Genomic DNA, 25376 nt, shown 5'->3' with positions numbered 1-25376 from the left:
AGGTCCTGCTTCTGTTAGGTCCATACCATTTCTGTCCTTTATTGACTCCATCTTTGCATGAAATGTTCCCTTAGTATCTCTGATTTTCTTGAAGAGATCTCTAGTCTTTCCCATTCTGTTGTTTTCCTCTATTTCTTTGCATTGATTGCTCAGGAAGGCTTTCTTGTCTCTTCTTGCTATTCTTTGGAACTCTACATATAGATGCTTATATCTTTCCTTTTCTCCTTTGCTTTTTGCTTCTTTTCTTTTCACAGCTATTTGTAAGGCATCCTCAGACAGCCATTTTACCTTTTTGCATTTCTTTTCCATGGGGATGGTCTTGATTCCTGTCTCCTGTACAATGTCAGGAACCTCTGTCCATAGTTCATCAGGCACTCTATCAGATCTAGTCCCTTAAATCTATTTCTCACTTCCACTGTATAATCATAAGGGATTTGATTTAGGTCATACCTGAATAGTCTAGTGGTTTTCCCTACTTTCTTCAATTTCAGTCAGAATTTGGCAATAAGGTGTTCATGATCTGAGTCACAGTCAGCTCTCGGTCATGTCTTTGCTGACTGTATAGAGCTTCTCCATCTTTGACTACAGAGAATACAATCAATCTGATTTTGGTGTTGACCATCTGGTGATGTCCATGTGTAGAGTCTTCTTTTGTGTCGTTGGAAGAGGGTGTTTGCTATGACCAGTGCGTTCTTTTGGCAAAACTCTTAGCCTTTGCCCTGCTTCATTCTGTACTCCAAGGGCAAATATGCCTGTTACTCCAGGCATTTCTTGACTTGCTACTTCTGCATTCCAGTCCCCTATAATGAAAAGGATATCTTTTTTGGGTGTTAGTTCTAAAAGGTCTTGTAGGTCTTCATAGAACTGTTCAACTTTAGCATCTTCAGCGTTACCGGTTGGGGCATAGGCTTGGATTACCGTGATATTGAATGGTTTGCTTTGGAAATGAACAGAGATCATTCTGTCATTTTTGAGATTGCATCCAAGTATTGCATTTCGGACTCTTTTGTTGACCATGATGGCTACTCCATATCTTCTAAGGGATTCCTGCCCACAGTAGTAGACATAATGATCATCTGAGTTAAATTCACCCATTCCAGTCCATTTTAGTTCGCTGATTCCTAGAATGTCGACGTTCACTCTTGCCATCTCCTATTTGACCACTTCCAGTTTGCCTTGATTCATGGACCTAACATTCCAGGTTCCTATGCAATATTGCTCTTTACAGCATCAGACCTTGCTTCTATCAGCAGTCACATCCCCAACTGGGTATTGTTTTTGCTTTGGCTCCATCCCTTCATTCTTTCTGGAGTTATTTCTCCACTGATCTGCAGTTCCAAATAGGGAAGGAAGTTTGTCAAGGCTATATATTGTCACCTACTTATTTAAATTACATGTAGAATACACCTTGAGAAACACTGGGCTGGAAGAAGCACAAGCTGGATTCAAGATTGCGGGGAGAAATATCAATAACCTCAGATATGCAGATGACACCACCCTTATGGCAGAAAGTGAAGAAGAACTAAAGAGCCTCTTGATGAAAGTGAAAGAAGAGAGTGAAAAAGTTGGCTTAAAGCTCAACATTCAGAAAATGAAGATCATGGTATCCGGTCCCATCACTTCATGGGAAATAGATGGGGAAACAGTGGAAACAGTGTCAGACTTTATTTCGGGGGGCTCCAAAACAATGCAGATGGTGACTGCAACCATGAAATTAAAATACGCTTACTCCTTGGAAGATAAGTTATGACCAACCTAGACAGTATATTAAAAAGCAGAGACATTACTTTGCCAACAAAGTCCGTCTAGTCAAAGGTATAGTTTTTCTAGTAGTCATGTATGGATGTGAGAGTTGGACTGTAAAGAACACTGAACGCCGAAGAATTGATGCTTTTGAACTGTGGTGTTGGAGAAGACTCTTTAGAGTCTCTTGGACTGCAAGCAAATCTAACCAGTCTGTCCTAAAGGAAATGAGTCCTGAGTGTTCATTGGAAGGACTGACGTTGAAACTGAAACTCTTAATACTTTGGCCACCTGATGTGAAGAACTGACTCATTTGCAAAGACGCTGATCCTGGGAAAGATTGAAGGTGTGAGGAGAAAGAGACGACAGAGGATGAGATGGTTGGATGGCATCACCGACACAATGGACAGTCTGAATAAACTCCAGGAGTTGGTGATGGCCAGGGAAGCCTGGCGTGTTGCAGACCATGGGGTTGCAAAGAGTCGGACACGACTGAGCAACTGCACTGAACTGAAGGTTAAAGATAAAGACCTTTGGGAGGTTAGCATTAGCACTGGAGGCTCACCATGTTCAGCATCCTGTAGAGGACCCATTTGATACAAGCCTTTGCCTTATTATACACTGCATCTCTTATGCATAATATAGCGACTCGTGTATACTCATGCTTGTGTCTATGAGGATACTGGTAGTAATGGGTGGGTTTTGGGGACAGAGTTTAATGAAGGGACTATTTGCAGAGTTGTGGGCATAGTTTAAGGTAAACAAGAAAGGATGATGAATGACCCAGGGACTAGTGACAGTTGGAAACAGTACCTACTCAGGCAAAGAGGCAAGGGGTTGGGAACTGTGCTCCAGAACCCAGTGAGAGTTACGGGTGTGGAGGAAGGGCTGCTGAACAGCAGCTGCGGCCGGAGAGGAAGCATAGCAGGGGATAAATGGTACTGATTTTCTGTGTCCTTCTACTGCTGCTTTTCTGCTGATTCTTCTTTTGAGAAAAGCAGTTTCACGTGCACAGGCTTTCAGCCCTGCTCGGCCTCATGAGGAGAGGTCTTGGACTCAGAGCACTTTTTTAGCAAAAGGTGAGGAGCTCACACAGTCTGTGTTTTGCGGGATGATCGTTTCCTGTTTCAGTCTTGCCCCCAGCTTTCAGTATCTCAGACTCCAAGGGTGGTGTGGGCTAAAGAGGGGAAGGGAGCACCGGGCCAGTCTCCTCTTGTCAGCTGTCATCCCCCAGCCCTGTGAGACTGGTGCACACGGCTGGGCTGGAGCGGATCTTACTCTGGCCCTTCTCTGGGTAGGAAATCTTATTCTATCCAGTGCTTGAGCATTGTGGTTGGCTTCGAAACTTTGGTACCAAGATATACTGGGCAGAGATGTTTAGAGTCCTTTTCTGTGATTGGTAGCTAGTGCTTGGTGTTCTGTGAAACTTCCTCTCATTGGCAAACCCAACCAGTAGCAGGAGGGCAAATGAGGACTGGATAATGTAGTCTTTTGAGCTAAGTGGAGACAGAGGTATAGAGCAAGTCAGGGAAGAGCGGAAAATGAACCTGGGGGGACAAATGGACAATAATCATTGGTGTATTCAATACTTATTTATTGAAAATTAAATTGAATTTTTAGCTGTTAAATACCGTTGAGCCTTACATATTGTTAAAGTGAAAAATGACCAAATGCCTAATGGTTGAATGTTTTTGATATAAATATCTTGACATAAAAATCTCTTTAGTAAGGCAACTATTTTGTCTCATATATATTTGAATAGTCAGAATAGTAAAAATGATATAATAATTAATCTATAAAAAAGAGCCTACCTCAAAAACCACTTCTGTGAGTCTTTTGTTCAGACAAATTTAAAAGTACATGGGCCAAGCCATTGTGCTAAGTCCTTTTAGTACATTATTACTATTATCCTAGAAGTGTATCCTGGAAGAATATCCTAGAAGAATCACCCAAGAAGTGTAGATACTACTGCTTGGTGCTTGATTCATTGGTGAACAGAACAAATTCCACAAAGGTCAGAGATCTTTATATTCTGGTATTAATATTTCTACACCATTTTGGTTTGGTAATTGTTATCATTAGTATTCATGTTTATCAGCCATTTAGATTTTTGTTTTCTATGAAGTCCCCGACCTACTCTTTTGTCCATTTCTATTGGATTGTCTGTCTTATTAATGGGGAAGAACTCTCTGTATTTTTGGATATGTGCTTATTATCTTTTATGTGTTGCAAATGAGTTCTCCCATTCTGTGGCTGGTTCAAGCTGAAATACTGAGAATATGTCAAGTCTTGATAGGCACAGATAGATATTTCTAGTGAGATAAAAGAGTAAGTAGAGTTTATAAGGAAGGACAATAAATTCACACATGAAGCAGTTGAGTACTTTGGTTGAACTGAGGATTTTTAAAGTGAACCAATGGAAAATAAGACTGGGAAACTCAAAATATGTAGTCCCTGGGAAGCTTTGGAAAATGGCAAAAATACACCTCAACAGAACTTCCTTTTCTTTCTTCTTTAAACTTTTTATTTTGTGTTTGCGTAAAGCTGGTTAACAGTGTTGTGGCACATTGTGTGCTGTTTCAGGTGAACAGCAAAGGGATTCAGCCAACACAGAATGTCTTCTTTAAGCCAGTACACATCTCCCTTCAGTTTCAGGAGTAATTAAGTCTAGGCAGCCTGAAGGGAGGGCTTCCCTTGTGGCTGAGCTGGTAAAGAATCTGCCTGCAATGCAGGAGACCTGGGTTCGATCCTGGGTTGGGAAGATCCCCTGGAGAAGGGAAAGGCTACCCACTCCAGTATTCTGGCCCGGAGAATTCCATGGACTGTATAGTCCATGGGGTTGCAAAGACTCAGACAGGACTGAGCGACTTTCACTTTCACTTAGCCTAAAGGGAACCTTGAAGACAGTTTGGTCCCTCTGGCTAGCTAGCTCTAGGCTTGCCCTCTACCAGAGAAAGAATCTTCCTTCCCTGAGATTGTCCCAGTGCTCTGCCCAGTGAGAAGGTGTATCTTAAAACTGGAACTGAAGAAACCTAGATGAACTTTCTTCATCTTGTCTATAAAGAGCTCTAGATTTCTCAGAGAGCGTTGCGTGCATGAGTGGTCAGTTGCTTTGGTCGTGTCCGACTCTTTGCGAGCCTATGGATTGTAGTCCACCAGGCCCCTCTGTCCATGGGATTCTTCAGGCAAGAATACTGGAGTGGGTTTGCTGTGCCCTTCTCCAAAGAGAGCCTTACTGGGTGTTAAAGTTAGAGCACCTTCATACGGTTGGCCTTTGTGTCCTGATGTTTATCCTTTTAGAGTCTCTTGTTGAATATTTAGGGGTTTAATTTCCTAAGACTTGCATTCCCTTACAGAACTTGAAAACTAATAGCTGTAGGGCTTTTTGGTTTTACTGTCCTTCCAGTCTCAACCTCCATTTTTTGACTTCTGCACTGATGTGAAATGAATCCATTCCTGTCCACTGGTGAGATTGTTGTAGCTATTCTTAGTCTTTGCTGGATGTGACGGATTTGCCTCTCTCACCACTAATCAGACAAAATCATTTCTATAGTGTCTTTCTTCAGTTATGACCCCATCAAAATTTTGATTTGGCTGCAGATACCTGAAAACCGAAAATATGAGTAGTATCTTAGGAAGCCAGAATTTTATTTTTGTCTCTTATAAATAGAGGCTATCCAGGGGCACTGGCAGCTCCATGATCGTCCAGACCAGTGTTCTTCCACCTCATTTTTCCTCCTTCCTTGTCCGACACGGCAGCTTCTGGTATAATGTCTACATCGCAGCCAGTAGGAAGGAGGAATGGAGCAGGGGAGGGACATTCCCCTGCCCCCTGAAAGACTTCGCAGATGCTGCACGCACTGCTCTGCTTATATCCTATAAGCCAACATTTACTAAACAGTGCTGTACCTAAGCCTAAGGGAGGCTTGGAAATATGTGTCTGGCTAAAAATAGGAATTTTTGATCCTGTAGAAGAAAGGGAGAATGGATCTTGGGGGCATCTATTGATCTTTGCTACCTAAAACCTTTTTCTGTTGTGACTTAAATATTTTCCCCAGGTGGTTAAGGAGAAAAGCAGAGAATAATATGGAGTGTATACCTAATTCAAAATTTATCTGGACGAGCTCATATTTTTAGACTCTGGATTTTTCGCTCTTATTTTAAAATTTTTACCTTGGTCTAGAAAGGTAGAAATAAGCTAGTTCTTAAGCTTTTCATCACTTTTACTAATTTTCCACAATTTAGCTTCTTGGCTACACTTGGATATCATATTTTATCAAATTTTTAAATAGAGCGGAGTCCATTTGTGCATCACATATGTAAAGGAGGAGGAAATATTTGCCTTTTATATTTATGGAAGATAAATACACTAGACCCACTGTTAAGAATAGTCTATAGAAAACATTTTAGTAACAAGTAACATAAAAGCTCTTGGTCAGAATGAAGTCAAATACATGGAAATTGAATGAAGTCTAAAATTAGTTCACTGAAAATCAGCCAATATAATGTGTAGGAGATAGAATCTCATAGACACTGCAGATATTTAAACCTTCTACAGAGCAGAGCTTGAAGAAAATGCGATATTTAACATAATTGTTCTCATTATTTTAAATGATTTACTTTAAAAACTCATATGTAGCACTGTAAATGATAATCATTTTTTTCCTCTGTAGGCAAGAAGTTTGATAGCTGTGGGGCTGGGTATTGCAGCTCTTGGCTTTGCAGGTAAGATAAATAAAGGATACATATCAATAAATGTTGTAGGAGAAATATTTCCAAATAGCTTTTAGTGAATTTTGAGAAGACTCTCAGTTTTCTGAGGTTTTTGGTTTTAAGACATACATTCCCGTTCTTTACAGCATTCATAGTCTGTGAACATTTGTCAGTATAGATAAACTTTGTAGTGAAGGAAATTAATGCTACCAAAGTTTGGGAAACTAGCTCCTGTAATAATTGATCTTCCTGACATTTTTTTAGTGTGAGCTATAGTATACTGTTAAAAAATAAACTTTAATGTGAAGCAGTATAAGTGATATGGAGCTCTTCTGTACGCCCATATTTATTTTTTTCTTGCAGATAAGTTTATACATTTTCTGTCAGTTCTTTCTGATGAGCTAGTTAGTCTTGGTAGTGTGTTTATTACTCAATTTAATGTATTGGTGTAATTTCTTTGGAAACCCAGGAGGATTTCTTTAACTGCCAAAAATCTTTTTAGAAAGAATAGTTATAAAGATTTAAAGTAAAATTGCTATTGCTTCCAGTCATTAATTTATAGTTTTAAATTACATAGCTATTCTCTAATTAAATGTTCATCTGAGAGCATTTCTTTGTTGATAAAGATTTACATTTTTCAGTTAGCTTTTGTGTCTCCTAAGGGCCATGGGTTTGATTGTATTAATTGGATCTTCTTTGTAGGTGGAGCTATTAATACATTCTATTGTGGTTATATACAGTGACATCCAATAGGAAAAGAGACTTAAAAGATTTTATTTTGTTTTACATAATATTTAATTGCACACAACTCTATTTAAAGCACCTTACCAGTGAGAACTTTAAAAATAGGACTATCAGTGGTTCAGTTTTTCTTGGTTCTTATACCATCAAAGTCTTATGTCTCATTATGTAACTATAGTTAACTACTTATGGAGGTTTCATGTGAAGAGTATCATGTCTGAAAAGGAATTTTGACAGACTTGCCCATAAACATAAAATAATTTTAATATTAATTGCTATGGCATAATAGGCATCAGTTCAGTTCAGTTGCTCAGTTGGGTCTGACTCTTTGTGACCCCATAGACTGCAGCACGCCAGCCCTCCCTGTCCATCACCAATTCCCGGAGCTTGCTCAAACTCATGTCCATCAAGTCGGTGATGCCATCCAACCATCTCGTCCTCTGTCATCCCCTTTTCCTTGCACCTTCAATCTTTCTCAGCATCAGGGTCTTTTCCAATGAGTCAGTTCTTCGCAACAGGTGGCCAAAGTATTGGAGTTTCAGCTTCAGCAACAGTCCTGCCAATGAATATTCAGGACTCATTGCCTTTAGGATGGACTGGTTGGATCTCCTTGCAGTCCAAGGGACTTTCAAGAGTCTTCTCCAACACCACAGTTCAAAAGCATCATTTCTTTGGCACTCAGCTTTCTTTATAGTCCAATTCTCGTATCTATACATGACTACTGGAAAAACCATAGTTTAACTAGACGGACCTTTGTTGGCAAAGTAATGTCTTTGCTTTTTAATATGTCTAGGTTGGTCATAGATTTTCTTACAAGGAGCAAACATCTTTTAATTTCATGGCTGCAGTCACCATCTGCAGTGATTTTGGAGCCCAAAAGAATAAAGCCTCTCACTGTTTCCATTATTTCCCCTTCTATTTGCCATGAAGTCATAGGACTGGATGCCATGATCTTAGTTTTCTGAAAGCATGTCTTTCTCATTTCAAATAAAAATCTTATATTTGAATTTAAAATAAGAATAGGCATAGTTCAAATTCAAATGTAAGATTTTTATTTGAAATTAGAGAAAGATATGCTTTTGCCAAGGTCTTCTTTCTAAAATGAGAAGAATTGGTATATGTACTGCATACATATTACACTCTTGCCAAATTCATTTTACTAAGTAGAATATTAAATAGCAGGCATTTCTTTTTCATAGTCAACTACAACTAAAGTGTAGAATTTAGAAGAAAAGTATTCCTAGACTGTTAGAACTTTGTCTTCTCTTTTATGGTTAAAGTAAATGTCCAAATGTCAGTTCTTGAAGCCTTTGATTGCTTTTTTACATCAAGATTGCATGACTGTGGTTTTCAAGTAATTTTGAGACACTTTAAAAGCCATGGACATGAGTTTGAGCAAGCTCTGGGAGTTGGTGATGGACAGGGAAGCCTGGTGTGCTGCAGTCCATGGGGTTGCAAAGAGTTGGACACGACTGAGTGACTGAACTGAATTGAAAAGCCATATTTTATACTATTGAAGAATCAAATGAAAGTTGATTTCTATGTGATAAGAGATTTAGACGAGTTAGGGTTTCAGCTTTATTTAATTTTACTTTAACGTTCTCCTTGGTTTCAAGAGCTTTTTGTCTCCTACTTAGGTTGACTATTTCACATCTTCCTAGGTCTAACTAGCATCCTTTATTTTTCACTATAGCATGTTGTCTGAACAGGAATAACAGTATATTTAGACAGATAACTTGTTATAAAAAATCTATGTAGTTGAATTTTCCCAGTAGAAATCTTTTTTTGTTGTTGTTGTTGTTTTTCCCAGTAGAAATCTTAATTTGCAAATAACGTGGTTAGAAATTTCAGAGGATCAAAGCTTTTCGAAAAGAGACACTAGTATTTGTAGACACACAGTCCGGTTAGGACACACATTCTGATTGGCCTGATGATATTTTATTCCTGTTCTGTGCCCTCAAAACCGGTTAGGACCTGTTTTGCTATTGATACTTAGTTGTCTAGTCTCAGAGGGGTTTTGATAATTAGGGTGACTAAGAAAGAAAAGTACTAAAATAAAAGAAGCTTTTGGTCATCCTCTGTGAGAAATTGATAGTAAACACATTCTTTGTAAATATTTCCCACGTAATTGCTTTATTAGTTAGCGGTAACTTCATTAAAAGCAGTCCTGTTTTGTATAGATCATAAATATGACTTGTTTTCTCTATATTTCAAAGTGATTATCATTGTGAGAAGCAATAGAATTGTTTTTTTTTTTAATTGAAGTAATTAAAATGAAATCTGTCCTCCATTTAAGAAATTAGAAGTTTGAAAAAATGACTGTCTTTCTGGTAGGTTTTGAAATAGTTATTAAACTAACATATGTAAAGTAAACTATAAATAACTGCTATGGTGAGCACCTTGTGGGTATTGGCTTTCATTACAGAAAATGTATTTGCCTTTATTCCTGTTACTATTATATTTAGGTCGCTACGCATTTCAGATCTGGAAACCTCTAGGACAAGTAATCACAGAAACTGCGAAGAAGATTTCAACTCCTGTAAGTTAAAAAAAAAAGAGTTTAGTTAGAAATCTAAACTTACTTTGAAGTTTCCTGGGCATATTATATCTATGTTTGTTCCTGACTTTGCTAATTACTATATTCCTTTTAGTAGTATTATATCAACTCTGAGATAATTTACTTTCCTTGTTTAATTAGTGTTCATTTATTCATTCAGTGATTGTCCTGTGCCAGGGCCTGGGCATAGCTGGTGAACAAAACAGACATGGTCCCTGTCCTGATGGAGTATACTCCCAAATGTATTTCATCTTGAAATTTGAAACTAGCTTCCTTGTACCACCACACCTGGCTGTCTCAGACTGGAAATTACATGATTCCAACTTTGAAACCTATAGGGCTTATACATCCATCTACCAGCATCATGGCTACTCTGCTGAGCGGAATCTAAGTGAAGAATGAATGGTAGTAGGTATCTAAGAAGCTATGGTGTGGTGAGCTGGGGTTTGTGACTGCTGGAGACCATGCCCAGAAAGCTCACATCACTTAGGGCCAAATCGACTATGACAAGGGCTGCAGATTTTAAGTCTAATGGAAGGCCTTTGGAAGGTTATGAGCAGGAGGGCAACAGACTAGAATAAGCCAGAGGAGAAGCTGTGAAATGTGTTGAAAGGGCATTGAGACAGTCCAGGGACTAGGTGATGGTCAGTGGAAATAGAGCAATATGCCTGGAAATAGTGACATAAATGTTCAAGTGTTTTTCCATGTTTGTTGTTGTCCAGTCCCTAAGTGGTATCCAACTTTTTGCAACCCCATGGACTGCAGCACACCAGGCTCCTGTGTCCTCCACTATTTCCCGAAGAGTTCTCAAATTCATGTCCATTGAGTCAGTGATGCTATCTAACCATCTCATCCTTTACTGCTACATGTTTATGTATAGTAAATTGGGAGACTTTCAGAAATCATTTCTCTCCTGTTTGATGATCTTCAGTAGACAGACTTATAAATAGAAGAGTCACGTTTTGTAGAATTACACTATTTAACATTGTAAAGGAAGGGAGAGAAAGAAAATGAGAAACGTTTCACTGCTCTGCGGAGGTTCACAGATAAGGTGGCGTAGTTTAAGAGAGCGTCATGGGTATCCTGAAAGGCGGCCCCAGCATTTCTTAATAAGAGGAAAGGGATGCACACACACACCCGGCCCCCCTTTCCCCTTCCCTCTGTGGGCTTCAAGTTAAGACAAGTGGCTTTCTTCTGGCCTCTTTTCCACAAAGTACTACTCATCCAGTTTGCAGTGAAGCCTCTTGGAGTATCTGTCATCATCGTAATTAAACCTCAGTGAAGATATTAGTTTTTAAAAATAATTCTTTAAACATTAATTGTTCCAGGGAAATTGAAGAATGAAAAATATGCACACTTTCCCTTGACATTGACCTCAAAAAGCCAAGTTCATAAGCTCGGCATTTCCAGTGTTTTGATTTTATAACTCTGTTCATTATTGAACCAGTTACTAACAGATAGGGACTGCAGTCATGCATCAATAAATTCCTGTCACTAATTCCTGTCACTCAAAGGAGAAGGTTCGACTCAGGTTCCTATGGGCTCTCTCTTCATTTTTTCTCAAAGTGTATTTGCTCCTTCTATTCTTTAACATCAGTTTGTTCTTATATCTCATCTTTTTCTCATGCTTCCCTCTGCCCCATTTTTCTGGAATGTTGCCTAGAATAGTTTCTTTCACATGAAATGTATGGAGAGTTTGTTTCTTTCCCTCTTTACATATACAGCTGTTTGTTCTGTAAGATCCTCTTATATTTTTTCCTTCCAATGTGTCTCTGCTCCTGGAACTCATATTCGTGGCCTCTTCCAGCAGTTTGGTAGATTGGCTTCAACAGTTTACTTGAATGAGAGGATTGGCAGTGTGCTGTGAGCACGGAGGTGGGTTATGTCCACAGTCACGTCTCTTCGGAAGCAAGGAGCCCAGAGGCTGTCTGGGAACCTGCAGAACCCAGGAGTGGTTGAGTATTGTATTTTACTCCTTGGAATAAATGCCCCCTCTCTTCAGCCCTCTGGGTTCTGAAACGTTGTCTGTTGTTAAGCCTCTCTGCTTCCCTTGGGACCTGCTCTGTACACTAACATGTAAAATATCATGTATGAAACGAGTTGCCAGTCCAGGTTTGATGCACGATACTGGATGCTTGGGGGTGGTGCACTGAGATGACCCAGAGGGATGGTATGGGGAGGGAGGAGGGAGGAGGGTTCAGGATGGGGAACACATGTATACCTGTGGCGGATTCATTATGATATTTGGCATAACTAATACAATTTGTAAAGTTTAAAAATAAAATAAAATTAAAAAAAAAAAAAAAAAGATGCATTCCAGGCATATGATTCTCTTTTTTGGCCCGAGGGCTGAGGTGGCAGGTGGCAGCCCTTATGCCCTGTACTAATGGAGTTAGGAATGGTCTGTCTGCCGTCCTGGTTCAATTAATTACCCTGATGTTATGTTTTGTGTTTGTTGACCCTGGATGTAGTGTTTTCGTCTTTCTTTCCTCTGGTGATTGGGTTGCTGTGATTTTTCTGTATGTGCAGTCTTACCTGTTTTCAACCGTTCAGGATTTCTTTGAACTTTCTGCTTTGGTACTTGTTCCATTTCTTGTTTTCTAGGCCTATTGTGGATTTTTCTTGTTTAAAATATCTCATTTCTCATTTCAAAGAGCCTTTGCAAAGTAAAAGACTAATTATTCAGTCTGCTATTTTGAATCAGAGCCTTTTACTTAATTTTTAAAAGTATTTATGTGTGTTTATTGACTCAGCTATTGTCTAATTACCCCTAATTTTTTTCTGGAGAAAAACCCAAGTCATTCATCTTCTTTTGAGGCTTTTATGTTTCTATTTGTGAATTTGCCTTTTTACTTGAATACAAGTTTTTAAAATTGGACTTAAATTGTTTTTATGGTTAGGTGAAATTCATGAAAATAACACTAATTAAAACTATCCTTCTGTGGATCTATAAATCAAATAGATGATTCTACATAATTAAGGTTTATACTTCATGTGAAACGTAAAAGGTATTTCTTCTCTTAAGACTATGGAATGATATATTTTTCTGGTTGTTTGGAGGGCTGTTATGTTTCAAGTGATTGAGTAAATTAGCTAATGAAGACTTTCATTTAACTTGGTTCATTTCACATCATTTTTGATAATATATAGCGCTACAGTGGAGAAGGCAATGGCACCCCACTCCAGTACTTTTGCCTAGAAAATCCCATGGACGGAGGAGCCTGGTAGGCTGCAGTCCACGGGGTCGCTAGAGTCGGACACGACTGAGGGACTTCACTTTCACTTTTCACTTTCATGCATTGGAGAAGGAGATGGCAACCCACTCCAGTGCTCTTGCCTGGAGAATCCCAGGGACGGGGAAGCCTGGTGGGCTGCCGTCTATGGGGTCGCACAGAGTTGGACACCATTGAAGCGACTTGGCAGCAGCAGCAGCCGCAGCACTATAGCATTCAATGTTAATTTTAGTAAGAAAGTTATTTTGACTTTTGTGTATATATTTATATATTTTATGAGTAAAATAATACAAATAATAATTTGTAAGGATCAGAGTGTCTTTCAAATAGACAACATAATAAATCCCACTCTTTCTGTTCTTGGAAATTCTATTAGAAAAATGTAACTATCTACTCCATCTGTTTGATATAGTTGTTCCTTATTGCAATCACATTTTTTGTGAATCTTACCATTTTGTTGACCCACCAATGTTGTCAGAAAACAGTTCTGCATCACCTGTTTCTATATAAGCTAATAATATAATGCAGTATTGGTATGTTATATTTGTAAGCTTCAAAGGGCTTACAATTTCAATGGAAAATTATGTAATATAAAACCTAAACTCTATATGAGTTTAGAAGGCATGATTTTGTCTTCTGTCTACTTTTCTATATAGCCCCAAATAGTAAACGTCTGTCCTCAAAAATGATCTAGTTCCTTCAGAAGGATCGTGATGATTGTATGCTTACAGATTGACTTACTTGAAAGCAGGTCAGTATTTACGGTCTGCCTGAGCCTCATCCAGATGCTAGACTTTAACCTTGTCTTAGTCACCTTTTCTACCTGGAAAAAAACAAAGTAAAAAATTTGCTTGGATGTAATAGCTGCTTGTAGGGTTAATGAGCTTTGTGAATATAGTGGAAATGACAGTTTATGAAATATCAATTTATGTTTATTGTATGCTGAACACTTCAAAACTTGGAACTCCCAAAGGTAGATACTCATAGAAATATTAGGGAGTAAGATATGCATCTAGTAAAAATTTTAGCTGCTTGAGAGAAATCTTAAAGCCAGCTGTTCTTCCTCTGTTAAAGCCCTGCTCCTGTATGTATATTCCCTATGCAGCTCTTATTCTTTTATATATTCCTGTGTGTGTGTGTGTGCTTGTGTATATATACATAATTTGTCCATGTTAATATGTGTACTTAAACGATTTGATTCCCTTCCAGTTTGGAGGAGGAGATTGTTTTTTGTTTTCTTACTAGATTGTTAATTACGTGGAGTTTGGAGTGGTACCTTATATTCCTCACAGCACTGGTACACAAACAGAGGAACAACTGTGTGGTGAAGGACAGAATTTCACTTGCCTCATTTGAAAAGTTCCTGGCACATATTAGGTGCTAAAGCATTTGTTGAAGGACTGTCAGGGGATTATTACCAATGGAAATTTATGACAAGCTGGTCAAAAAGAACAAGTTATATAAATGACCAGATCTGGCTCCCTGTGACTCTTTACACTCTAGTAATTTCCTTGGTTTCCTTTATTTAGTCCTTTAAAAAAAAAAAAAGATTGTATAAGTAACCATGTTCATTGTTGAAAATTTAGAAAGTATAAATGAACACAAAGAAAATAATATTCATAATTCCACCACCCCAAAATAACACTGAGGGGGTATATACTTTCAGATTTTGTTTTATGCAAGCACATACTTATTTATCATTTCTTAGGAAAGGATTCACATTTTAGAAACATGTGCGCATTCAGTCATGTATGTATGTTTTTCCTTGGTAAAGTTGAGTTCACGCATGCAGTTTTCTCTGAGAGCTCCTGAAAACAGTTGTGTCTCTCTGCTGTCTCCCATTCCTTTCTTCCTGTTCTCTCCTAAACTCACTCTAATCAAACCTTCATGCCCAGTCCCTTCACTTAGCCTTAGGTTTCAGATCAGATCAGATCAGATCAGCCGCTCAGTTGTGTCCAACTCTTTGCGACCCCATGAATCACAGCACGCCAGGCCTCCCTGTCCATCACCAACTCCCGGGGTTCACCCAGGCCCACGTCCATCGAGTCAGTGATGCCATCCAGCAAAGGTTAAATCCAGAGGTCTAGCCTCAGCTCTGCTCCTATTTGGAAGCCCTTGAAACTGTTTTCCACTTGGTCACTTTGGGCGCCTGCTTCTCCTCCCCCGCACTGCTGGGCCTTCCCAGTGTCTGTTACTGACTCCCTCCATTTCTCTGCTGCTGAATGTTGCAGTCTCTAGGGCTCAGTCTTCCCACTTCTTAGCTACACTCCGGCTCCAGGTGATCTTGTTTAGTCTCATGGCTTTAAATACCGCCTGTATACTCATAATTCCCCAATGTTATTCCCAGGTCAGACATTTCCTCCCCTTAACATACATAGTAGACATCTGAAACTTAATATAACCAAAACCAATCTCCTGATATCTATTACCCACAAAAAACAAATAACCATTCCTCCTCTAAGTCAATAATTGGCAGTTTAGGCCAGAAACCTTGCAGTCATTTGCAGTTGAAGTTCTCTGGAAAGCAGAATGAGACACAGATTAGCAAGCTGTTAGTTTATTGGAGAATGCTCTGAGGATCAGCAGCTCCAGAAGGCGAGAGAGGGAAGAAGGATGGAGGGTAATTTAGGCTGCAGTGCAGTCTTTGCAAGGCTTGAGGCAGCCGGTGGTGGGGGGCACAGGGTGGGCGCTCTGACTCTGAGGTGACTCATCGTGGTTGTCCCAGGTTGTGGCAAGGGGCCATGAAACTAAATGACATCACCTGGGAAGTAAATATAGAAAAGAAGCTCACAGACTGAGCCCTGGAGAACTCCAGTGTTTGTACCATGAGGTCAGCCAGTCGTCAGCTAGAGGCGGCCCTGGGAAGGGGGCGTGGCATTCTTCAGCCGAGGCCCTTGCTGGAGTTGGACAGCAGAGTGCTGTCTGCCAGCAGCAGCCCTGGGGTCTGAGGAGCAAGTGCCTTACTGCTGAAGGGGGCCCTGTGCTGAATACGGCAGTGTTTACCGCGTCATCTCTCCCTGCTTTTTCTCATATTCGACGTTCAGTCCAAGCAAAGGTCATTTCTGCTGTCCATATCCACCCCAAATCTGACGGCTCTGGCTTCTTCCTCTTCTACCAGTTTGCTCCACACCACCCCTGTCTCTTGCCTAGATTATGGTTGTGCCCTCTTACTGGTCTCCTGCCTCTACTCTGTACCTGTCTCTGCACAGCAGAGTAATCCTTTTAATTAATTTCATTTATGTATTTGTTTTTGGCTGTGCTGGGGCTTCTTTGCTGCATGGGCTTCTCTGTAGATGCAGCAAGTGGGGACTGCTCTCTGGTTGCTGTGTGGGCTTCTCTTGTTGGGGAGCATGAGCTCTAGTGTGCACAGGCTTCACTAGTGGTGGCCCGTGTACTCAGTAGTTGTGGCTCCCTGGCCCTAGAGCACAGCCTCAGTAGTTGTGGCGTGTGGACTTGCTTGCTCCATGGCCTGTGGGATCTTCCCAAATCAGAGATCAAAGCCCTGTCTCCTGCATTGGCAGGCAGATTCTTATTCACTGAGTCTCCAGGGAAGCCCTGGAGTCATCCAAATCAAATCTGGGTGCCCAGTGTTCTGGCCATCCTGCCCCTGAGAGTAAAGTCCCCCGTCGTTCCCGACCTCCAGGGCCCCCCCCGTGGCCTCAGCCCCTCCCCTGCCACTCCTCTCTTCCCTGCTCGGGCCTCTCCAGCCACACTGACCCTACAATCCAAGAGGGAGTCTACTGCTCCCTCTTGGCCTTCCTGTCTGCTCTCCTGATGTCCTCTCTATTTTGTCAATTTCTCCTCCTCTTTCTCAGTCAGCCAGTCTTGTAGGTTAAAAAGATATCTGTCATCTCAGCAGTAACTTGGTCAAGGTTATCCATTGAGAAAGTCCCTGTAGAGCTTAGAAAAAATTGAAGCCTTTTGTTTCTACCGGTCTCTTTTATTCCTTCAGTGTAGGAACATTGACATATTGGGAAGTGGAAACCATTGCTGACGTACTTTGAGTGATGCCCAGGTTCCTTCTCCAGTGCTCTCCCGCCCCACCCCCCACAATTCTAGGTTGATTTCTGGAAAATCCGTCACTCCCACTGCAGCTGTGTGGTGGGGTCCAGGTCATGCCCCTTCATACGTGGAACTAATCATTTCTCGCTCTTTGTTCCCTGTTCAGAGCTTTTCATCCTACTAGAAAGGAGGATTTGAACAGAAAATGAGTAGGCGAGAAGCAAGTCTCATTTTGGGTGTAAGGTAGGTGTCCTGCGTAAGTGTTACTTTGTTCTGTGGCTGAGTTTGTCTTGAAAAAGGAGAAAATGTGACAGTAAAATTATCCTTATATTTTAAATTATGAATAGGAGGCAGAGGAGAAAATAGGAAAGTTTTACATCTCAAACCTTGAGTCTAAGAGATTATCCTACTACTGATAAAAAAAAATCAGGCATAGTTGTGATGTGCCTTTATTCCTTTACAAGGAGCTGTTGTATTTGAACACTAAAATTTAAAAGCAATTATCAAAATCCCTTATTGTGACATTAAATTCTTTCTGAATTCAGTTTTCTATTTGATTTGTATCATATTTTCAATTATAACATGGAATCTCTTTTGCAATTCTTCTCTAGTTCCACAATTTGACACCTAGCATGTTTTATTATTTCTGTCCTTTATCGAGCCCATCTTTGCATGAAATGTTCCCTTGGTGTCTCTAATTTTCTTGAAGAGATCTCTAGTCTTTCCCATTCTGTTGGCAGAAGATAGTAAGAAGAGGTGGCAAGAATACACAGAAGAACTGTACAAAAAAGATCTTCACGACCCAGATAATCACAATGGTGGGATCACTCACCTAGAGGCAGACCTCTGGAATGTGAAGTCAAGTGGGCCTTAGAAAGCATCACCACGAACAAAGCTAGTGGAGGTGATGGAATTCCAGTTGAGCTATTTCAAATCCTGAAAGATGATGCTGTGAAAGTGCCGCACTCAATATGCCAGCAAATTTGGAAAACTCAGCAGTGGCCACAGGACTGGAAAAGGTCAGTGTTCATTCCAATACCAAAGAAAGGCAATGCCAAAGAATGCTCAAACTACCACACAATTGCAGTCATCTCACATGCTAGTAAAATAATGCTGAAAATTCTCCAGGCCAGGCTTCAGCAATACATGAACCGTGAACTTCCAGATGTTCAAGCTGGTTTTAGAAAAGGCAGAGGAACCAGAGACCAAATTGCCAACATCCCTTGCATCATGGAAAAAGCAAGAGAGTTCCAGAAAAACATCTATTTCTGCTTTATTGACTATGCCAAAGCCTTTGACTGTGTGGATCACAAGAAACTGTGGAAAATTCTGAAAGAGATGGGAATACCACTTGACCTGCCTCTTGAGAAATTTGTATGCGGGTCAGGAAGCAACAGTTAGAACTGGACATGGGACAACAGACTGGTTCCAAATAGGAAAAGGAGTACATCAAGGCTGTATATAGTCACCCTGTTTATTTAACTTATATGCAGAGTACATCATGAGAAACGCTGGGCTGGAAGAAGCACAAGCTGGAATCAAGATTTCTGGGAGAAATATCAATAACCTCAGATACGCAGATGACACCACCCTTATGACAGAAAGTGAAGAGGAACTAAAAGCCTCTTGATGAAAGTGAAAGAGGAGAATGAAAAAGTTGGCTTAAAGCTCAACATTCAGAAAACGAAGATCATGGCATCTGCTCCCATCACTTCATGGGAAATAGATGGGGAAACAGTGGAAACAGTGTCAGACTTTATTTTTTGAGGGCTCAAAAATCACTGCAGATGGTGACTGCAGCCATGAAATTAAAAGACGCTTACTCCTTGGAAGGAAAGTTATGACCAACCTAGATAGCATATTCAAAAGCAGAGACATTACTTTGCCAACAGAGGTCCATCTAGTCAAGGCTATGGTTTTTCCTGTGGTCATGTATGGATGTGAGAGTTGGACTGTGAAGAAAGCTGAGTGCCGAAGAATTGATGCTTTTGAACTGTGGTGTTGGAGAAGACTTTTGAGAGTCCTTTGGACTGCAAGGAGATCCAACCAATCCATCCTAAAGGAGATCAGTCCTGGGTGTTTGGTGGAAGGACTGATGCTAAAGCTGAAACTCCAATACTTTGGCCACTTCATGAGAAAAGTTGACTCATTGGAAAAAGACCCTGATTCTGGTAGGGATTGGGGGCAGGAGGAGAAGGGGACGACAGAGGATGAGATGGCTGGATGGCATCACCAACTCAATGCACATGAGTTTGGGTGAACTCTGGGAGTTGGTGATGGACAGGGAGGCCTGGCATGCTGTGATTCATGGTGTTGCAAAGAGTTGGACACAACTGAGTGACTGAACTGATGTTTTATTATACTTATTTCACCTTAGTAGCCATTTATTGTCTGACTTTGGACAGTGTAGGAGATAGTTAATGATCCTTTGTGATTACTGTATGATATCATTTAACACTGAGAGTTAAGAATACATCCCCTAGCATAGATTTACCAGTATCTATATTTGTTTATGTTCCCTAGAGCTCACTCAAAATTTTATTTGGGTTGGTTATAGTATGTTACCTACGACAAATCTTACAGTGACTTAGTCAACATAATTAAGCAGAATAGATCATAAAGTCCGATATTGACAGAATTTTTAAATCTCTCTAGGTTAGCAGATATTTAAAGCCAAAACATATTGTTATTTCTTATGACTAATCAAAACAAACAAACAAACAACACAAAAGGTGGGTAGGGGAGAAACAGGTCAGTTTGGCTTGGTGCTTCATTTAAATATAAGGAGAGATGAGCTTTCTCACCAAGAATACAAAAAAAAGAAATGATTTTAAGCAGGGGAGCCACACTGTTAAATTAGCTATGTTGTTAACTATTCTTTGGTTTAATATTATCTGAATGCTTCTGTTATTTGTCTTCGGTCCCCATATCATCCCATTCTGGATATGTGTATACAAAGTACATTACTAATTCAAACAAAAGTTTTTGAGGATATCATTTAATATCATCCAAGGTACTCCTGTTTTTTGGATAGATTATTTGGAGTTGACTTAAAATACATGGTTATTAAGTTCTATTCCATTGAGCAGGAAGGTATACAGAATTTCACAAGGAAAATTGAGTGACTAACAGCACAGACTCTGATAACAGTGAACCTGGGTACAAATATCAGTTTTACCACTTGTTAGCTGCGTGGCCTCAGTCTCTTCATTAGTTTCTACTGCATAGGACTGCTGCAAAAACTAACACATAGGAAGTTTTTTAGCATAAACGTAGCAGTTAGTAAATACTCAGTAGATATCAGCTAAGCAAACAGATTCTGATTGTATCACGGAGGCACTGATTTTTAGCTTTTATGCATTTCAGCTTCATTTTTGATTTGCAATTAATACTACTTTGCCTTGTTGGAATAATGTAAAATGCTGAGTGGTACCTTTTTTATCAAAGAAAGAAAGTGAAGTCGCTCAGTCATGTCCGACTCTTTGTGACCCCATGGCCTATAGCCTACCAGGGTCCTCTGCCCATGGGTTTTTCCAGGCAATTGTACTGGAGTGTGGTGCCATTTCCTTCTCCAGGGGATCTTCCCAACCCAGGGATTGAACCCGGGTCTCCCACATTGTAGAGACGCTTTACTGTCTGAGACACCAGGGAAGTCCTTTTTTTTAAGAGCTTACCAAAGAACAGGTGCTGAATAAAGTTTGGTCCCCTCTCTTCCTGTCTCTCTCATGAGTGCAAAGTCTAAATATTCGCCTTTAACACATTAAATAGAAAGGTAAAATTTATTTGCTTTCCTCTAGCTCTTTCTTTCAGTCAGGCAGTGTTGTTTTGAGGAGATCCTTTTAAGATGTGAATACATTGCTGTGGTTCCATTTTCCTTGGTCTTGGAATCCAAATGATTTAGACTGTATGACAAGTAGGTAAAGACAAAATGGAGCTGACTCTGATAATACCCTGTTTAAAAACAAAGAAATTCTCTTTGTTACTAGATGATTCTATGTTTTCTTACCATATTGAATAAAGCCTAAAATACTTTACTGAGTTGCTTGGGAAAACTTAACTATATCTGCTATTTTCTGAAAGTACACATACATTTGTGATATTCAGACTTTCTAAAAACTTCTGTGGAACTCTCTTTAAATGTTATTTAATAGACTAGTAGTAGAAAAAGGTGAAACCAAAGCTGCTCTATTTGCTGCAGGATCAGGGAACACTGCTCTGTTCTAGGCACTCTAATCCCCTACTCTCAGTCAAATACATTCCAGGGAGCAGTTTGAAATCCCTGATCTGGGCAAAACTGTATTTCAAGTTCCATTTTCAGTTCATAGTGAAATTATCTGTGCTAGAGATATATCAGAGCTATATTTCATTTTTAATGCTTTGTTTAAGAACTGAGATTCTCTCACTTAGGTAGGTGCTTTGTTTCAAGGAATGCATCTATTTCTTCCAGGGTTTGCAGTTTCTTATTGTATAGTACAGCCTCTTATCCTCTTAGCTTTGTATTTCTGTTGTATCAGTTGTAATCTCTCCATTTTCATTTCTGATTTTACCTGAATTCTGTTTCCTTGGTGAGTGTAGCTTCTGGTTTGTCTGTTTTCTTTACATTCTCCAAAAAAAAAAGCTCTTGGTTTCATTGATTTTTTTTTTTCTTTTTTTTTGGTCTTTTAGTCTCTATTTCATTTATTTTCACTGTGATTTTTATTTTCCTTCTACTAATTTTAGGCTTAGTTTGTTTTTCCTATACTTCCCTGAGGTGTAAAGTTAGGTTGTTTGAGATCTTTTCTTTCCCCTTAATGTAGGATTTTAATACTATAAACTTTCCTCTTAGAACTGCTTTGGCTGCATCCCAGAAGTTTTAGTAGATTGTTTCTTTGTCTCAAGATACATTTTTATTTTTCTTTTGGCTTCCCCTTTAACTTAAGACTTATGTATTTTCTTTATAGAAGAATACTTTATATGCTTATGTAGCAATTGATAGTGTATTTTTAACATGTCTGATGGTCTGTTATTTAACCCCAGGAGATTAGAAGCTGCAAGTAACTGGCAAGTAACAGCTTGAGACTAGAATCCTGCCAGAATGGAGGATTGGCAACTGACAGCAAGGAATGTGGTGTTCAAAGCAGAATGTAAACATTTTATGACCAATTAGTAGAAGGGCAAGCAAACCTCTGCAGACCTTGAGAGTTTCTTTCCACTTAACTGATATTCATGGTAATCTTTTTTGAGTCATTCAAGAAATGCTAGATTAGATTATTTATACTTCACTTTTTTAATGTACATTTTTACTTATGAGAAAATTATAATTCAGAGAGTTAAGTAAGCAAGACACAGTTTTATAGACAATGAGCAATGGATTTAAACCAGTGTCTGAATATCTCGAATAGTACCTGCTGTTAGTCCCTGTTGTGTGGTTCATCCTTACAGATTATTTTGAGTTTCATAGCAACCACCAGGTGCTTTGAGTTAGCCACTGTTATTTCCGTTTGAGGCCCCGAAAAATATCTTAATAAGCTAATGTAAATGTTAAGTAGAAACACCAGGATTTTGTTACTGTTAGTGTAAATTTTTTTCCTTGACTGGAAGATGTACTAGAAAGAAGGATTTCCAGTATTTGAATATATTAGGTTTTACACGGATAATTTTAGGCTTATTTAACTTTCTCCTTCAAGTTTTGCTTAGAATTTAGGCTCTCACAGCCAAGCTTTTCCCATAGATTTCTCACAAAACTAAATAAATTAATGAGCTATGAAGAGTTTTGAGGTGTTCTGTTGAAAGATAATAATAGTAAAAACTATTATGTAACATTTGCTATACACACCAGACCTTGTTGTAGCACTTAGTTGGCATTAACTAATTTAATCCCTTGTAATTACTTTATGAGGACTACGTTGTTCCTGGCTCTGTTTTACAATGAAGAAACTAAAGCACAGAGAAGGTAAAAAATTTGGCCAAGGGCATCCCATCCTTCTTGGAGTAGGAGAAGGCAACCCACTCCAGTATTCTTGCCCTGAAAATCCCATGGACAGAGGAGCCTGGCGGGCTACAGTCCATGGGGTCGCAAAGTGTCAGGCCTGACTGAGTGTGTGAGCACACACACCCCATCCTTCATGGCAATGCTGGGATTAAAATCCTGCTGTCTGGTAGCTCTAGAGTTCAGATACCTATTTGTTATATCATATGTACTGCCTTCGCCTTACCCCCAAAGAGCTTGAAGCACAAGTTTTCACACTCAAAGTAATAGTCTGTAGACTATGATTTCCCTGTCCTAGTTCTTGTGGATGTGTTTTTTTAATTGAGACAAAGGACTGAAGAAAGGTACATGCAGCATTGAATCTGATTTATTTTGATGGTTGGTAGAATGAAGTGACAAGCTGTAATTTTATATTTATCCACAAGATGGTGAAATTCTCATTAGTTTTTAATTTCTTGAAACTCATATAAACTGTTAATTTATGATCTGTATTTGACGCTATTTGTTATAAGCACTTTCTTTTTACAGCCCATCTGCCAGCAAGGCCAAGATTAGAGCAGCTCACAGGAGAATCATGATTTTGAATCACCCAGATAAAGGTAGGTAAAATTCCTGTTTTTCATAATACGTGAATCAGAATATGCTCTGAATTTCTTTGTTTACTTAAACTCATTATAAATGATAATAGTTGAAATGGAAATTTATGTGTTACATGTGTTGTGATTTTTCTTGTAAATAAATGAGCCTTTAGATTGGAGTTCAGTGACTCACAGAAGTGATAGATACATAGTTATCAGCTTTTGAGAACTTAGTTCCTGATTTCTATATGTAACTTATCTGACCCCTGTTTGAGGCTCCTAGCATTTTGATGGAAAAGAGAAAGGTGAATTATGGACTCTCTGATTGTGTAAACTGATTTGGGCATAATGAATTGTATTTATTTAACCTTACACATAAAAGCACAAGATTTAAGAGGATATTCTCTAAATCTCTGCATGTATGTCACACATGATGCTGAGTTTCTTAATTTTATTTTGGAAGGCTCTAAGGCTGAGCCATTTGTTTTTCACTGGCCAGGTTTTTAATGTAAATTTATCTTACAGAAAGACAATTATTATAACTTTAACTACACTACAGCTGCTTGAGAGAGAAAGCCCATATGTTCATTACTGTTTCTGTTCTACAATAACAGATGGTAGAAAGTTACACTGTATTTTAGGAGTCAAAAGTTGGGGTGGCGGGCTGGGGGGGCAGAGAGTGCAGGGTTTCTTGTATCCTTACAGACTTTTAATTTACAAATTATTTTGAAAAAAGTTAAAAGCAAATTTTGGGTTCCTCTCCATCCTAACTGACTCCAAAATAAGGCATTCTTTTTCAGCTTTCTCACTTAATTACTTACTATAAAAATTCTTTTCACTAAATATCATCTCCTTTGGTTTTTGCACTTGCTATTCTTTCATGTGAATAAACCAGAGACTAAACTTTGAAAAGAGGTTTTGCTTAAAATTTCTAAACAGCTTCAACAGTTACTCAAAGATCCATTCAACTAATTTACTTTGCATTGTGGGCTTTCAGAGTAATTGACTCAGAAACAAATGTGTTTTAAGGGCCTACTTGAAGCTTTCTGTCTCCTAAACATCTTCCATCCCTTCCAGGTCAAGTGTGTGGCCTTCTCTGATTGATTGCAGGGGGATCAAGCACTTATGTCTTTCAGATGATTGACAAGTTATTGATTGTGTCTACTGGCAAAGAATTAAGCTCTAAAATGTTTCTAAAAGAATATATATATTTTAGATACTTTAAGTTAAAAAAAAAAAGAATGTTTATGTTTGTTATGAGCCAGTAGTGGTTAAATAAATATTTTATTTATTCTGAGATTGTATATTTATGAGAAGTGGGGCTGTTGGCTCCCCGTAATGTGCTTACTAATATTCTCCAGTATGGTCGCATTGTGGGAGGGAATGGATGCAGAAGTGTTATTCCCCGACTTTTGCCTTCTAGCTAGCAGCATGGGCTTGAATATCCCTTAATCTCTCTAAATGTCAGTGTTATCATCTACAAAATGAATGGATTTTTCACATGCCTTTTTTGGGTATATGATATAATGTAATGTTTTTATGCTGTTGCTGCTAAGTTGCTTCAGTCGTGTCCGACTCTGTGCGACCCCATAGACGGCAGCCCACCAGGCTCCCCCGTCCCTGGGATTCTCCAGGCAAGAACACTGGAGTGGGTTGCCATTTCCTCTCCAGTGCATGAAAGTGAAGTCACTCAGTCGTGTCCGACTCTTCGCGACCCCATGGACTGCAGCCTACCAGGCTCCTCCATCCACGGGATGGAGTACTGGAGTGGGCTGCCATTGCCTTCTCCTAATGTTTTTATGTACCTGTTCAATTAATGAAGAACCCTATCTCTCTACTTG

At 39.3% G+C, this 25376-nt stretch overlaps 1 protein-coding gene across 1 annotated transcript in view; it reads left to right on the top strand.

Moving 5' to 3' along the window:
* The window catches only part of DNAJC15 (DnaJ heat shock protein family (Hsp40) member C15), a 75918-nt gene that overhangs the window by 26998 nt on the left and 23544 nt on the right, over positions 1–25376 (top strand). The window contains 4 exon segments of the mRNA XM_025263029.3: positions 6417–6468; positions 9663–9736; positions 17156–17232; positions 23486–23556. Of these exon segments, the coding sequence (XP_025118814.2) occupies positions 6417–6468; positions 9663–9736; positions 17156–17232; positions 23486–23556 (274 nt within the window).

The sequence above is a fragment of the Bubalus bubalis genome, chromosome 13 (assembly GCF_019923935.1).
Source record: "Bubalus bubalis isolate 160015118507 breed Murrah chromosome 13, NDDB_SH_1, whole genome shotgun sequence".
Classification (NCBI taxonomy): domain Eukaryota; kingdom Metazoa; phylum Chordata; class Mammalia; order Artiodactyla; family Bovidae; genus Bubalus; species Bubalus bubalis.
This window is presented reverse-complemented; position numbering and strand designations above follow the sequence as displayed.